The sequence below is a fragment of the Oryzias latipes genome, chromosome 7 (assembly GCF_053564925.1).
Source record: "Oryzias latipes strain Hd-rR chromosome 7, Olatipes_Hd-rR_3.1".
Lineage (NCBI taxonomy): Eukaryota > Metazoa > Chordata > Actinopteri > Beloniformes > Adrianichthyidae > Oryzias > Oryzias latipes.
Window position 1 is genome coordinate 22,277,146 of NC_136243.1, and position 17,791 is coordinate 22,294,936.

Genomic DNA, 17,791 nt, shown 5'->3' on the forward strand with positions numbered 1-17,791 from the left:
GTCCCCCCGTCAATCTGACTTAACCTACTTTCTTTCTCATTTACTTTTGCACGCTTATGTCTCTCTCTTCGTGTTTCTTCATTGCTTCTGGTTGCTGGGCCAAGCTGACACGACATGTTATGTCCATGGAGGGTAGTGCAAGCCCTGTAATTCTCTGGTAGGATTTGAATAGATGTTAAATTGAGAGACCCTTTTTTTTAATTAAATGCTAATTAAGTCAATTTATGGTAAGAAGGATTCAAGGAGTTACAGTTAATAAACTTAAATGGACCTCGTGATAGAGGCTTAGATTCTATAAACCAGATTATAGTACTCTTTTTGAAAGACAGAATGAGAATCCATTAATAAAAGACTCAAAACAATGATATAGAGCACTAATATAATGTGACATTAATTTCTATTTCCTGTTTGACTTCTGCTTAAATTAGATATAGAAGAACAAAATAAAAAGAAATTACCAAATAATGTAAAAGCCAGAATGTTTCAAAGCAGCTTTTAAAATTACATTAGACAGTATAATTATGTCCTTTTATTAAAAATTACAAAAAAATGAACAATGTTTTTTATTGAACTTGCTAAAAATTGTTAAAACTCCTTATGAGTATGTTTCGGTCTTATAATGCTACATACAAACCCAGCATTTGACACGCAAAACACGAAGGCTGTTGCCAAATTCCCGCCTTACTCCCTTACTACTGAAAAATCTATATAGCGCGGGACTGTCTAGTGTTCTGGATTTTAAAAGCAACTCAGACACCATGCTCACTACTTTTTTTTTGTTCTTTAACGGCGAATATGACGTCATCGATTTCTCAAAGTGAAAATCTAATTGATATGAGCGTTTTGCGACAAGCATTTGGGAATCCACTGAAATCTGAAGATGAAAGTTTATATTTTATTTAAAAAATAAATTTAAATACAATTTTTTTGCAAACATTTTTCAAACACAATGCCTTGTGGTATATATTCGCCAATCTAGTGAGCATCATTACATACTGTTTTTTTTGCACAGACTTCTGGGAAATTTTGGAATTGTAGACAGAGCCTTACAAGATGGCAAACGCCCTCTATAGTGCATTATGTGCATCACTACCAAACCAGAGTCCCTGATTGGTCAAAGTTTAGCCTGGTTTAGCAGTGAACACGCATTCAATTGCTCTTTTTTTGTAAAAAGAGCAGAAAAACGGATGTAAAAACTTGCTTTGTGAGAGTTTTGTATGAGGAATCCCGAAATGCGTGTTTATGCACGTTTGAATAGACATTTAATTGGAAATGGCCGCTTGTATGTGTGTAGTCAAAAATGATGGGAAATCAGCTTAATAGTGCATTGACTCTAAACACATATTATTGCACATGCTCTTAATCAGTCAACATACCTTTGTTGTACATGTTGGTGGGAACCTGCACAACACTGAGGGACAGATTGACTGAAAGGTTGTTAAAATGGTCATTGGGCTGCAGGATGAACTCTCCTCCAAGCTCTACGTTGTTCCCTTCCTCGTTCACTTCATTGATCAGCACTGCGTTGAAGTATTCATACTGAAAGAGATGAAAAACAAGAGGTAACAAAAACAAAGTGCCCACTTAAACTTGCATTCTTAAAACCTAGAATAGGTTCAAGTTGTTAATCAGAAATAACTTTTTGATTTTGGGTGTCAAGGTATTGCATTGCTTGGTTAATTAAGTGCCGAGTCAGAATAGTTTGCATTCTAAGGTAACCTGATTCTTTGCATGGTCCCACAACCTGCATGTTGATGCAGAAGAAAGCTGCTGAGTGGACAAACATCTCTCCAGGCTTGTGCACGCTCTCTTTAGCCATGACACTCTCTACCTCCAATCTATTCTTAGTACTGCATCAGGGAAGAGTATTAATAAATCATAAAGTGAGATGAATACAGAGCACATGACTCTGCATCCCAAAGTTATACCCTCTGCAGGCGTATCCCTGCAGAGGGTATAACTGATGCAAGACAGGAGCCAAAAAACGGGCAAAGAAGATGGGGAGAGAAAAGCAACACTTTATGGATACACTTGTGTGTTTGTTTGAAACAGAATTATAATAATATTAAAGTTTTAGGACATAAAATGAAGTTAATCTTTTTTAAATGCAATTTAGATAAAGACTGCACTTATAGAAACACTCGTTTATAGTGTGATAACAGGTGCAGAAGTGATGGAAGCTATCTCTGTGCATTATTTTGTTCATACACCCATTTCATCAACTTCAACCTGTACAAGGTCATGAAATTGTGCTGGAACCAACCCCACTTTTCACAAGCAGAGGGATGGTCTAAACCCAGGACACCTCATCAGTCCATCACAAGGTTATACAGACACAAAAAAACAGAGTCAAAGTCACCCATCCAGTGTACATGCATGTTTTTTTTGGACTACAGGAGAGAAAGAAGAAAAACTCACAAACACACACATATTCAGCAAACTACACACAGATATGACTCAGTATTTGAAACCCAAGTCATTTACAGAGTCAGAGATGCCAACAAGTAGACCACTGTCCAGCTTGCATTGTTGTGGAATTGTGTAGTTTTAAAGACTTTACCTAACAGATGACACTCCATTTGAAGGCAATTTAGTCTTATGCTGAGCAGTGAAATAAAAAAGCTTTACAGCTCTAAACATATTGAATCAATGCTGTTTACTTTACTTTTACTGCAAATGAGATGCTCAATTTTCAGATGTTACTTGGTTACTTTCTGTTTTCTCCCCCTCTCCCCTATTTGTACTGTTCTGTGGCTGGGCAAGAAATAAACAAAAGAGAACCTCTTGTGTTGGAGACATGTATTTTATTTTATTTATTTACTTTTACAATTGGGGCTCTGTTATTAAGTACCTTGAATGAATCAGGTGTAGATTTAAATACATCTTTTTTTCCTATTCTAATAGAAAGAAAAAAAAAAAAAAAAGTAAAAAAAAAAACTAGTTTTGTATTTAAAGCTAAACTTTACCTTTTTTATTGTTCTTAGTTAAGTTTCAATCAAATATTTGTATGGGGCTAATCAAAGAATGGAACAGACAAAGCATCAAACAAAGAAAAGCCATTACTATTTACCACGGCTATAAATCTGTTTATTTAAAAACATTTGAATAATATCCATTTTTTTCTATTGTATTATTGCTACAAGTGACCAACAGATAACACCTAACAGTTTTTAGTGTAATCTTTCACATTGGCCATGGGTGACTTTCCCTGAAAATTTAATAGCCTTTTTCTTTTTACTTGCTGGGTAAATCCATCACAGTGAAGAACAGAAGCTTGCTGAACTTTGATAAAGTCCCTCTTTAACTGTCACGTGTGATCAGCAGACTTTACAGATTTCTCCCTCACATTCTGCTCTGTGAGATGCAGTGGCTTGTCTCTGAACGCAGCCTTTAACAGTATGACTGAGGGGAGAAAGACATTTGTCCAGAGATGAGTTCTGCTTTTTAATGCTAAAATTTGAAGTAGTGTTTTTGTTTGATGTAAAAACAGCTAAAAACATTGAATTATACTGGAAAATGTTATATATTAATTTAAATCTTTAAAGGTTTTATATAGTTATTTTTGTATACATTGTGTGCTTTGATTATGTGACTTGTTGAAGCCAGTTAGATACATTTTGATCATTTTGACTTTTTTTGCTCAACATCACTTCCCGTAAGTTTATTGATATAGTTTATGTAGTTTGCAATATAGAGCATAGGTCAATAAGGAATTTCAACAATGCTTTTTATTTCTTGTGTCGTTATCCACATTGATCACACTTTAAGAAACTGGGAAAAAGGGTCAGCCCCTTTAAAACCGTTATTCAGATAAAAATTATTATTGAAAAAACAGCATAACTTTTTTGCTATATTTTGGCAAGTGGTAGAAAACTTCAGGCTTTTTGAAAGTGCCTGCAAGATCCTGGAGGAATAGGGCTGCCCTTAAATATACTTCAAAACGTCTGATCTTCTGAGAGCTGCAGAGAAACAGGACCAGGTCAGGGAGTATAGGGTGGAAGAATGGAATTGAAGTTGACTGCAACAGAATAGCAAAAGTCGGAACTTCCAATTTTACCCAAGCTCCGAACCCCAACCAATCACATTCATTCCAGCTGAACAACCATTTTCTACCAATTTTCACCATTCAGATTCTTTAAAACCAGCTGCCGAGTATTGCCACTCATAACTGTATTGACAGACGAGCATCTAATATGGTGGAAGGTTGGCGCCAATGTTCAGCAGCGGAACCGCCACCAGTGTGTGTGGGTGTGTGTGTGTGTGTGTGTGTGTGCGTGTGTGGGTGTGGGTGTGTGTGTGTGTGTGAATAGGTGACTGGGTTTGTGACTCTAGAGCGCTTTGGACCTTCGAGGAAGGTAGAACGTGCTATACAAGTACCTGCCATTTACCATTTACCATAATTTTTAAAATTATAAACCAACAAAAGTATCCCATCATTAAAAGTTGCTTCATGCTGGAGGAATTGACAAAAAAAAAAGAAAAAAGTGATATAGACATCAACATGCGATAACAGAATTGTGCAACTATGCCATAGATAATTGTTACTTAGAAGTAAAATATTTACTTGCACACTTTGAGCTCAATCCATGATGTACATGAGACGATATTATCATCATATCCCCTTAAATATAGAGTTTAAAATTGCCTTGCTAGAGTAACCTGGTTTCTTAAGTCATAAAAACCAAAAACTTGGTTTATATAACCAGAGTATCTTAAAGAAGGTAATTTTTCTAGACAGAGTTAGTTCATCCGCTTTTGTCAAAAGCATACAAGCGTGGTAAAATAAAAACTGGGGGTGTGGAAAAGTTGCTACCATCATGTAAGTAAACCTAAAAGCTTCAGAAAAGAAACCAGGCTAATTGGCACATTTAGTTATTAACCAGAGGCACACAGTGTCTCTTGGTTCAATGGAGTTAAAAAACGACTCGTCTGCAGTGACAGCAGTGGCCATAACGAAAGAATAATGGATCAGCCAAAAAAGAAGAAACAGCCTTTAGTTTTGCATCAGGAATGCAGTATATCTGCATCATAAATTCAGTTGTTTCAAAGGGGATCTTTACTACTGTCATTTATGTAAAGTTGTACAGCTCTTAACTTTATTTCACATTTTGAATTTTAAAACGTATTAATATAATGATTTACACATTGCACCCATAGATTTGAGTTAGTTTTATTGTGACTTTCAATCGTCCAGTGGCTTTGAATTTGAAAATCACAACGCATACCACACAGTCTATTGCAAATTTTAAAGTACATTTTCGACAGTATTTTCCACACAATAAGTCGCTTTGGAGTATATGTCGCAGACACCAAGAGATACATAATAAAGACGCAAAAATCGTATAAGCCGCATAAGAGTATACTGTTGAGAGAAATGTTAAAAAAAAAAATCACATATAAGTCACACCTGAGTACAAATCACACCTCCACCCAAACTACCCTAAAAAAAACTGCAACTTATACACCAAAAGCTATGGTACTAATGAACCTAACCTGTTTTGTCTGTGCCAAGGTGTTTTGGCAAATGCTCGTCTCAGGGCTGAAAAACCCGACAAAACAATTGGGAGATTCCATTTAAGCAGGACCAGTAAGGGGTGTTAATGGGTGTTTTCCTGTTGCTGTTTTATTTAAAAGGAGTCTGAAGAAACCACTTGTTGGTTTATGGTTGATGTAAAAACTGTTACGTAAGTGGGAAGATATAATTGTTTGTCTTCTGTATTGCATGTGTGGTGTAAAAGCCCTCTAATTAGCAAATCATTTGTTCTTAGTAAATAAAAGGCTGCTACTGCTAGTCAGGATGCTCAGGGGGAGGGAAGGAGAGAGCAAACATTTTTTGCTTCGGGGTTCAGAGGCTTCAAATAAAAAATATTGGACTGTCATATAGACCCTATTACACATCATCTAATTTAGAGTCTGTGTAGTGTAACTCTTAGCAATCATAACTAAATTATCTTTATCACACACCCTTTTGTTTTTGTTTTTTACACTTATAAATTGTTACATTTAAGCTTTTCCCCACAATCACATTGTCCTTCATGTGTGAAATGTTATTTGTGTTATTACAACTCCTTGAAGGCAAATCATTTTGCTATTCTTCCACATTTTCCTGCTTTGTTGCATCAATTATTTTAATTTTCTACACACTAGGGACACGGAGAAGCCCATAGCCGCTGACTTATTGTTGAAACAGACTTTGAAGAGTCAAAGAAATTAGAAGCTTTGAAATCTGCACTACATGGCCTTCCCTAATGACAAGAGTGAACATGCAAGAGCTACGAGCTAACTAACCCATTTTAACCAGTGTCTTTATTTTAAGAAACATCTAAAACCTGAGTTTTTTTATTTTTGTTACTTCCATCTTCCCAGTAAAGCTCTAAACTATGTGTTCATACGAACACAAAAAAAAAAGAACAATGTAGGGGGGTTGAGTCTTTAGCTGTTTTCTTGTTAACTAAGAAAACTTTGTCCAAGGCACCAACAACTTGTTAACTAAAAGAGTTTTATGTTTGTGGATATTTAAAAATTGAAAATCTAGAAGAAGAAAAAAAACTTGTTTCATTTATTTATTCTTTTTGCAATAAAATTGAAATTTTGGTAAATATGAAATGGTTTATAAAAAGTGTTAAATACTAATTTCAGATCCCTTCTGAGGAGCTGATTTTTAAGTAGCTGCTAGCAGAAGCAGCTTTATCACAAGCAGTATATTGCAAGTTCCAGTTTGAATAGAGGTTGATTTAAAAACCACTTGTAAAAGAAAAAAAAAAGAAAATTTTGCTAACTATAAAAGTTCAACAATAAAAGCACTTTGTGTGTCCTCAAACAGAACACATAGACGGAGATGCAGCCTTAGGGATGACTCTTGCATGAGAAAAGTGAATTGATTGCTCATGGTAAGGACAAAACAGCCCAGACTAATCTCAAGTGACTGTGTGCAATTTATTTATCACTGCACAATCCACACTCAAGCACACAAACCTCAAAAGGAATTCACTGCGCTCCTTTTCACATGAACACACTGTCCGCTGTGTGCAAAAAGATTACCCTCCCCTCCAGTTTGTCCAAGGCACCAACAACCTACTTGAGAATCTTCTTCGATTCTCTTGAGAAGCACCATCAACTCCCCAGCACTAAGCAAAACTAAGATAAAGCCATCAATTAGGCTAGCAAGCCCTGTGCCTATCAGTGTAATTAATCAGACCTGATTAGACTTAATAGCCTTTTATCAAACAGAACACTGCCATTTCAAGGTGAAAGAGCACTCCCCTGTCCTATTTTAGCTTCTTTTTTTCTCCTCCTTTTTAAAAAACTGGATCGGTAATGAGTAGTACAATTTCAAATTCCTATGAATTTCAGAAGAAAGTATCCCCAGTATTCCCCAAATTGCAACACGAAAATTCAAACATCCTTTTTAACAATAAATACATAATGTAGACATGCGCTGTCAAACCAAAGTCACATTTGTGATAAATAAAATAAAAAAAAAACATTTTAACATTTTATGGCTAATTCTTGCACTATGGGAGTGCTGCATGAGGACTGTCAGTAATGGAAGTAGAATCATTTGTAGTAACCTTACCTCACCTGTAAATTGTCCCCTAAGCAGACCTTCAACCAGGCTGCAAAAGTATAAAAGGAGGACTCACAACAAGCCACCATGGCCTAATGCCTCTACCCTCAGCTAAATGGTCCAAACCCATTAAACTAATCATTCTTCTTTTACAAAAAACACATTCTCTCAAATAGCTAACTGAACACACGGTCTATGCAATGAACTGGAAATGTCACAAAACATGGATTTGTAATATTTTTTCCAACAAGGTTACAATTTGTGTTATTCTGCTGTTGAAAAAAATTAATTGTACAGCAGTTAGTCTGTAAAAATACAACTCATTTGTGTACAACCATGGCAAGGTTTTGTTTCTCATCCATTTCAGCACTTTTGCTTGATGGTTATAGGCTGAGCATCTAATGGAGTCTGGCGGATGGGCCCATTGGCGGATCTGAATCATCTTTGTCCAACCACCACTCCAGGAACTGTTGAACAGATGGAGCAGCTGGGGAATAGGTGAAGCTCAGTCCTCATACCCCCAATTTAGAAAAATTCTTTGTGCATGTGTGGTTGTACACTGGACAGGTAACTGGGGTATCCTGTACTCTTCGCGTAGTCCAAAGATTGTATAGAAGAGCTAGTTAGAATTGTAGCTTCCACCTCTTTCTTCCGTAAACATCCGTTGGTAGATAAAGCAGTCAAGACTGTTTTTGTTTGGGCTTTACCTTTTGTTTCAGAGAATTTGTAGCTTGGCATGGCTTTTGTTTTATTATTTTCATATTTGGCTTAACTATTTGGTTCCTCCCTCCCCCTCAACACTGTTATAATTATAGAAAATAATCCAGAAAAAAATGTAGCCACAATGACAATACAGCATTTGTGCCATTTGTCCTGTTATGGTAATTTCAACAGTTTTTGTTGTTGTTTTTTCTAACGACAGATATGCAAACATGTAGATCTTGTTCTTAGAATAAAAGCAAATATCTATAAAACACACAAAACAAAGCATTTACTTTTGGCAGAAATGAGGATTTCCAATAGCTTCAACAGTTTGTCATAACTATTAAAAGTATGTTCATTTTGGGTGTGTTTAAAAAGTAAATGTTGATAAATGATCATTGAATAGCGAAATGTTTCAAAGAAAAAAAAAATCTTGAGACTCAAGATCTATCACTCCAAATGGATGGAACAGATACTCATCATCAAATTCCAGGCAAAGAAAACATTTATTTTTATCTGAAAAAGACGAAATTGGACTATTGAGCAACAGTCCAGTTCTTCTCCTCCTTAGCCCTTGGAAGATGCTTCTGATATTGATTTCAATTCAGAAAGGATTTGACCATCTTTTTACCAAGTTCTAGTTTCTTGGCCCGATTTGATCCAATGGAGCTGCTCAGTGGCTACTGGTTTATCTGGGGTTTCAGATACCAGGGGAGAATGTAAAACTCTAAAAATATGAAGAGCATGAATATGAACAGAGCATCTTCAGTAAAGGAGTTTACTCTCAACAGGGTTTCTTCTGTGCAAATAAAAAATAAATCAAATAATTTCCCTGTTAATCAGCTTTTTTACTATGGTAGCTTTATAATACAAAATGGTTCACAGAAAGTCTATTTTTTACTGTGAGACAGCTTTTTTTCACTTCTTACATAGAGTTATCAGAATATTGGACTTCTTTTCTGTTTATGATAGGTCAGCTTACAGCTTGGTAAAAATACTTCGATTATCATTCTTTCAAAAAAACTTTTATATAGCTCTAGACTTATGACAATTTTCTTAACTAAGTTCCAAATACATTGCATTTAGACTCGTATAATGTCAATCTTACACAGAGGAGAATTTGACCAAAAAGGATAAAAATGTTTTACAATAAAAATAAAGAAGGATAAGCCAAACACTTAACTATCACTCGTTAACATGCAATAGAAGTCTTAACAGTAATTGGTAGTGGACTCAAAGGTGTGTTGTCCTTGCAGACAGAGTAATCAGAATATGCAGGAGAGGGTGGAACTGGCCCAGAGGGAGCTGGATCAGAATGAACAGCCACGCGAAGCACTCCAATGCTTAGCGCTGCTTTCTAAGGAACGTCAAATATTCAGCGCTTCAACAGGCTTACTTATACATTCAAAACTTGTATCCCTAAATTTTAATTCAAATTACATGTTTTTTAAGTGTCCACAATGTGGGTGTTGGTGTGGGTGCTAATCGTGTGTGCCCACATGCATGTAGGATTATCTACGGCAGCTGAGATGTGTTTGTCCAAATGTGGGAGTATGTATTGGGCAAGTCAATTATGCCATTCCAGCATTACAGTGAAGAGTGTGCAATGGCACTAATGCAGTCCCTGATCATGGTGTTAACAACCTGACTTTAACACCGCAGTGCATTAAGCTGAGAGACGGCACATGTATCAACAGCACCCACTCATTCAGTCTGGAAAAGACAGAGAGGATTAATAAATGTTAGCTCAAGATAAAAAGTGGTGTACATTTTAGCTCCCTTCTTTAAAATAAAGACAAAAATGTTATTTAGAAAGAAATGTTACATTTTTCTACACATTGCACAAGTTATTCCCTAAATTTAGATTGAAGAACTATTAGTTTCCCTGTGTAAGATGTTTGTTTACCTTAGATGAAAAATAACTAAGCAATATCATAACTTATGGGATACACTTCCGTTTCCGGGTTACAGCACGGGCTGACGGCGGCTATACAACTATCTTCAAATGACTTAGAGAACAGGGGTGGGATTATATAAGTTCACTTCCTTCCACTCCCTTTCAAGCAATATTTATTAATGTGTTATTATCCTAAGTTTGATTAGTTATTGTATGAATGTATAACTGATGATTGTATTGTTTTTGTGTATTGTTTCTATTTTATTGCTTGAAATAAACCATTTCAAATCAAATCAAAATCTAACAATTTAAATGAGGAGAAGTGACTTAATCATATCACTAACATCCTCGGTTTATGCCTAACGCAATTGATGCATCAAATTTGCGTCGGATGCCTTTCTTTCTATGCATGTCAAATTTGCTACACAATACTTGTCCAAAAATATGTTGATTAATTTGATACCCCACATGCAAGAAGGAGGAGCAACCAATTATGGTTTTTGATTCTCATCACTACATTGAAACATTAACTTTATATCTCATCTGAGTCCCTGATTGGTTAACGTGACGCGTCATCTTTCCCAAAGTTCAGATTTTTTAACTCTTTTAGCGATGCAACGCCCATCACGATGCCCAAAACACGCTGCTGCCGGACCAACCCGACACTCAATGTGTGCCACACGACCTCTTATTGCATCCGTAGATTAACCTAATATAGAAACTGGATGCCCCTGAGGCACAAATTGTGTTTGGTTTGAGCGCAGCAACACAACTACCCTTGCAGGTGGATATGGGCTGTCTGCAGGAAAAACAATAGGCAAATCTGTATGGCATGTGGGTGGCCCTTACAGAGTCATAGATCGATCTGAGACCAATAGGTCAAAATTTTTCAAGTACATCTTTTTCTACAGGCATGCTGCAGTTCAAACACTTAAGGGTGGGTAAGGTTGAAATAGGAAAAACGCAGGGACATCGTACAGCTTTTACGTTTTTAACCCCCCCGAACACTGTATACTGCGCAAGGACCCCCATTAGTGCTGTTCAAGTGATAGGTATGCTCTCCTGACTGTTAGAAATTAGGAAATTAAAGAATTAGAGCATAGTTTATGTCGGATCTTGTGGGCACGTTTACATATGACCTGCAGACCTTGTGTGTATAGCATTTGTGCGCTGTCAGTAAGAAGAAAGTGCATGCACCTTGCCAACTACTGAAGTGTGACATAAAAGCACTGCACTACGGCATCCCTCCTAAGTCAGAATTGCATATAACTTTCAGTAGCCTTATTAATACTTCACAATACACTTCCCATATGCATGACAATCGTACATTCTATTTTCATGATGTCCATTGTGCATGAGCCTCAAGAAACTGCAAGACCCACTCGTGCTTCTCTTACGATGCAACTCCTCCTCTCTACGACTCTATACGGGCCCAGATAACCCAAAAACCCACTGCACCGGTACGGGTGTATGTCATTAAGACAGTAACGAATTGATATTGCTGTGACAAAATATTTCAGAAACAAAGGAGACAGACATTTGAAGATTTTGGACATTGTCGTGAGCATTATGTTCTATCTGGTTTGGGATGGGACTTTGATTACCGTCTTTGTCAGTGATTATAAAAAAGTTCCAGATATACAGTACAGACCAAAAGTTTGGACACACCTCCTCATTCAAATGAATGGGAAGGTGTGTCCAAACTTTTGGTCTGTACTGTACGTGATTAATATAGTTAAATATTGAAAAAAGTAGTTGCTCAACTCTCCTCACCTCTACAGGAACCTATTGATTTCAAATAATTAGATTATGGTTAATATGTTTTTTTTTTTTTTTTTTTTTTAGTCTATTCAAAATTGAAACTTATTTTCATAGAAACATGCCAATAGATTGTTACATTTTAACACTTTCATTTTTGGTAAAAATTAATGTCTATAGCCTGTAGATAATGACAACCTAAAAAGCAGATTAGCAAATTAGAATCTTAGACCAATTAAGGAGGATGTTTTCAGGACGAATGTCAGGTTTCTCACAATATTGTTCATTTCTATGCACTCAATACTTGATCAAGTTTCCTTTCGCATGAATTGCTGAATAGAATGGAAGCCCAGGTTGCTTTGAAAGCTACCTTGTGGTCATTTACTTTGTTAGGTCTGGTGTCTGTTATTTTTCTCTCACAACAACCAATTGAATTTCTAACAAGTTCAGGTCAGGCAAGTTTCATTGCATATCAAGCACTATGATCACAGAACCAGCTTTTGGTATCTTTAATACTGTGAGAAGATCCCAAGTCCTGCTGGAAAATGTCTTCATCTTCATAGAAGACAACATGAAGGGCTCTAGAGTTTCCAGGCTGGATTGATTGTGGACCTCAGTAAACCCACTAGACCAACACCAGGAGATGACAAAGCGTCCCAAACCATCTCTGACTATGGAAACCTTACACTGGAATTCAAATAATGTGGAATGTGTGCCCCTTTAATATTTTTCACCAGACTCTGATACCTCAATTTCCAAATGAGATGAATGTGTTCTTTTATTTGAAAAGAGAAAATTGGACCATTGAGTAATAGTCCGGTTTTTCATTAGCCCATGTTAGATGCTTCTGATGTTGACTTTGGTTTAGAAAGGAATTTTAGATGAGGAATACGAGCTTTTTAGCACACGTGTAGCATTTCTCAATGTGCTGTGGCTCCTAGTGCATTAAATCCAGCCTTAAAGTTAAAGTTCCACTCTCTGTCACTCACCTAGGTGTGCATTTGACCCATCCCCTGGGGGAGCGGTGAGCTGCAGACACAGCCGCACTCGGGAACCATTTGGTGGCTTAACCCCCCCAATCCAACCCCGTAATGCTGAGTGTCAAGCAGGGAGGTCCCATTTTTAAAGTCTTTGGCCTGGGTTTGAACCAGGGTTTGACCTTCCAGTTACAGGGCGGACACTCCAACCATAAGGCCACTGTGCTGGGCCAGCTTAGTCCACTTCTTGCTTTTTTGAATAGATTTTGCCTGGCCATCCTCTCACGGCTGCACTTCTACCTGCTTCTAGAACACCTAGTCCCACCACACTTAATACTTCCTCTTAATTTTCTGTTGATATTCTTGAATACACCACTCTGTGAACAACCAGCTCATTAAGCTTTTTAGGGCTTGTCCCCCTTGTGAAGTCTTTCAAACATACGAACAGCCTAATCCATGTTGTTTTTGCCTACTGAACACTGAACTACATGATATACCATTTTAAAAGGATCAGGAAAGCTTTGCAGGTGTTTGAGTTGATTAAGGTGGAACATCGTGTTGCATCTTGCTGCTGAGCTCCTCCCTTTCTTTGCCCCTTTTGCTTACTTGACAGGTGTGGGTCAATTATCTTGTTTTGAACCTTCTGAATATGTTAGCCAGATGAGGTTTGAACCAACAAAGGAGAGCTGGAAGTGTTTGTTTCTGTGCTGGATGGTGGGGATTTTTTTTTTTTAATTCTCTGTTTCCTTATACTACTGGGTTTTGTAATTTTAGTTTTGTGTTGGGCCTTGGAAGAATTCCTGACTGTTTGTTCCTTTGGGCAGACAGCAGGAAGCTGCTGACTCCTATGGTCAGTGCGGCCAAGGTTTAAATCACAGTCACTGTCTATTTTTGAACTGGCACAATGATAGACACAGAGTTTTCATGTAGAATTTACTGTCTCTCAAGCTTTCTGGAATCTATTCTTAAATGCTGTCACACTTTTTTTTCCTCGGAATTCAAATTTTTTTATCCACTGGTTTGATTATTAGGTGTCCATAGCCTGCAATCCATTATATTCAAAATAATAGGACAATAAGAGGACAGACTTGAAATTCTCCGATATAAATTATTCTCTATAAAACATGAGTTTTACTTTTTGAATTGTTTGACCAAAAACATGACTTTTAAGTATTTTAACTTTTTTAAATCTACCTGCAGGTGAAGTCCTATTCATAATCAATTCGATTATATCTGAAATTAGTTTACTCTGCAACTACAACAACTTCTAGAAAAGCTCTTTGCAAGGTTAAGGAATGTTTTCAAAGTTTAAACATTTTGCAGTTTTATTTTTGAGGTCAGGTACTGATGTTAGATGAAAAAGCTTGGCTTGCAGACTTTGCTCTGATTCATTCTAAATCATCAAATTGTTTTGCCATTCAAGTGTTTAACACCTTGTTCATCAGAGTTCCAGCTATGATTCATCGCTCCAGAGAATCCATCTCAACTCAACTGTTCTAGTGTCTAGAGACACCATTTGCACCAACATTTTGGGATCCATGGCTTGGATGCAGCTGCTTAAAAGCTAATCCATGAGACTCTCTACACACTGCTCTTCAACTAATCTGAAGGCATTTCAAAATTTGCAAGTCTGCAGTGAAAGTTGCAGAAAGTCAACATCCCTTTGGCCTGCTTTGGAAGTTTATTTGGCTCTCTTGGCCTCTTTGCGGTAATCAGCTGCTCCCTAAAGGTTTCTCTTTGTTCTAACTCCATTGACAGCAAAATGTGGAATATTTAGAAACATGGAAATTTTACAACCAGGCAGATTGCACAGAACCACACTAAAATTTCAGTGAGCTCCTGGGAGCTACCCATTCCACAACTGTTTGTCGAAGCACTTGCATGCCTGTAGATGTATCACTTTATGCGCCTGGGACCATGGAAGTTATTAAAACACCTTAAGTAGTTATTTGGATAGAAGTACAGCATTACATATAAGTTGGAACTGAGTGATCCCTTCAGACTAGGGCCACTTTTTATTTGTCAGCATCTAGCTTGGCAATTGGCTGTTTGTCTCCACCCCGCAAGGGAGTACTTCATTGGCTGCAGAGGGCATAGGAGACTGCTCTCTTATTTCCTTTTTACAGCACATGAGCATTGCGGGTGAAAGAGCGAGGGAGGAAAATCGCTGCAGATTACCGTGCCAATTTCACATGGAAGCAGAAGAGCTCTGGAAAGGGTAGATAAGGAAATTCCTATCAAACTGCTGCCAGCCAAATGTGTATCCAATAGCAGTAAGTCACACAAACATTTAAAAAAAAAAAACAAATAGTGATGGAGGAGGTTCACCCTACGGGTGGATGCGGTATTTTTAGCTCAGCTGGTGATAATTACCATCTATTCACTATGAGCCGCAGTGAAATGCACTATTAGAAATGCCACCATCAGAGCCGTGCAGGCACAAGAAAGTGCACATTTACATGGCAGTACACATGCAGCCCGCATCAAATCATGCATGTAAACAACTTCTGCATTTTGTCACTGCGATAATTTTCCTTTGCTGCTCAAAATATTGAAAGTACAATTAGAAATGATTAATAAAAGCATAAATTAGTTAATGATGTACTTGACAGCGCATAATATCGTTTAAACCAGTACTTGACAACCTCCACGCTTCCTAGCGATGAAAAAAATTCAAACATGAAATTGTTAGGATAAAAAGAAACTTTTAAAAGTTATTCAGCATCCTTTTACTTTAAGATACATAGTTTGAATACATTTATACATAAAAAAATATCAGTCATGTCTTTAAAAATTTTATTGTAGAGCAGTAATTAAAGTGATGCAAAATATTTGTTGTATTGGGCTAAAAACGCAAGTGCACTCAAATATTTACTCACATATTGACTATAGTAGCTTATAAAAGTTCCACGTGTTAATTCTTAAAATACTACAATTTAGGTGCACTAGTGAAGCAGATGTAAATTCATGACACGCGTATGATAAACGTCACATGTTGACAGTTACATGCTCTGCTCCGTCTCTGCGTATCTGGGTCCGTCACAGTTTTTTTTATTCCTCTTAAACCCAACATGCCAGAAAAGCTTTACTAGTCAGTCAGTCAGTTAGACCCTCTACAAAAGAAAGTGAAGAACTGATACCAAACAACCAAATGATACTAAAATGGAGAAAAAGGAGAAATTAAATACAAGACACAAAAAAAAACATTCTGAAAAAGTACATGTGAATATTTCTTTATACTAAACTAAATTCTAATGAAACTGTATATTATTCTATTATATTAATAGTTACTCATTCTTGGTTGAACAACAGTTGATAAATGACTTGTTTTGAAAATGACTGCATGTGAATGTCACTGAAACCTTTATTTAAAGTTTCAACAGATTTTTGTCACTTTTCCTTAATTGGTTCACATCCATAAATTTTAAGATTTCCTCTATATGGACACAACTTTAGCCATAAAACTCCAACACTCCTTCAAGCTTCCACAAAGGAAAATAAAAATTATTACTTTTTTGCTTTTGAGGACATCACACAGGGTCAGAAACAAAAGTGAAATAAGCAGTTGTACTTAAAAAAAATACTGAACTTTAAGATGTCGAAGGAGTGACTCTAAAAAGAATCAAAGCCACTAAAAAGAGAATTTGCATTTTTATGTGAGAGCATTTTTATTGAAACATCAAGCTGTGTAGATGCGGGATGAAGTTCCTTTCACAGATGTACAGACAAAAGAACGCAAAATAAGTCAAGCATGATCCAGCACATATTGTTTACATAAAAATCTCGATATTTTTTTTTTTATATATAATTAAAGGCAAACCAGAACCAGACAGTCCACAACTTTTAATTAAGTGGTTATCAGGCTTTACATCAAATGTATAGTCTCAGCTGACTCTCTAGACTACTCGGTCTAATAAGGGGGGGTTCGCTGGAACCTTGGCCAAATACTTTTTAACTGTTAGGGAAAGTATGAGCACCTATAGAAATGGACACAAAAGATGCTGACTCTGAGCCAGAAATTGAAATAAAATGTTAAACCATTTATCTAAATCCAAAGACTGACTGTCACGGGATGGAGGCTCGAGAGCCGGTAGGACCCAGGCGCAGAGATGGGAGGCAAACGGGTTCAATGGCAAGGGGTTTAATTATAACAAACAAAAGGCGCTGCAGAGCAGGATGACAACAACAAAACAAAACTCACTGTGGCGTGGAACAAGAAACGAGGAACATGGCATGACAAGGACAACCAGGACAGGAATAATGGACCAACACAGGAGGAGGGCAGAGACAAGACTTAAATACAGACAGGGCAGACAAGACACAGGTGGACACGATCAGGGCTGATGGGGACCAAAGGAAGTAAAACTCAAGAAAACAGACAAGACAGGAGACTTTCAAAATAAAACAGGAAACAGAAACAAGACAGAACAAGGACCAAAAACAAGACAACAACTTCAAATCATGACAGTACCCCCCCCTCAAGGAACCGCTCCGAGGTTCCAAAAGTCACATGAGGGGGGGGGCTCGGAGGACAAACCTCGACGGGCATAAGTGTCAGAGGACGGCCGGGAGGCCGAGCGGTCCGGCGAGGCAGGTCCGGAGGACGGCCGGGGGGCCGAGCGGTCCGGCGAGGCAGGTCCGGAGGACGGCCGGGGGGCCGAGCGGTCCGGCGAGGCAGGTCCGGAGGACGGCCGGGGGGCCGAGCGGTCCGGCGAGGCAGGTCCGGAGGACGGCCGGGGGGCCGAGCGGTCCGGCGAGGCAGGTCCGGAGGACGGCCGGGGGGCCGAGCGGTCCGGCGAGGCAGGTCCGGAGGACGGCCGGGGGGCCGAGCGGTCCGGCGAGGCAGGTCCGGAGGACGGCCGGGGGGCCGAGCGGTCCGGCGAGGCAGGT

At 37.9% G+C, this 17,791-nt stretch overlaps 1 protein-coding gene across 2 annotated transcripts in view; it reads right to left on the reverse strand.

The window, feature by feature from the left end:
• cacna2d3a (calcium channel, voltage-dependent, alpha 2/delta subunit 3a) overlaps positions 1-17,791 on the reverse strand; it is a 125,946-nt gene that overhangs the window by 71,931 nt on the left and 36,224 nt on the right. For both annotated transcript variants that reach the window (XM_078950590.1, XM_078950589.1), the window contains exon 5: positions 1,377-1,539. In XM_078950590.1, coding sequence (XP_078806716.1) covers positions 1,377-1,539 — 163 coding nt within the window. The remainder of the gene's footprint in view (positions 1-1,376; positions 1,540-17,791) is intronic.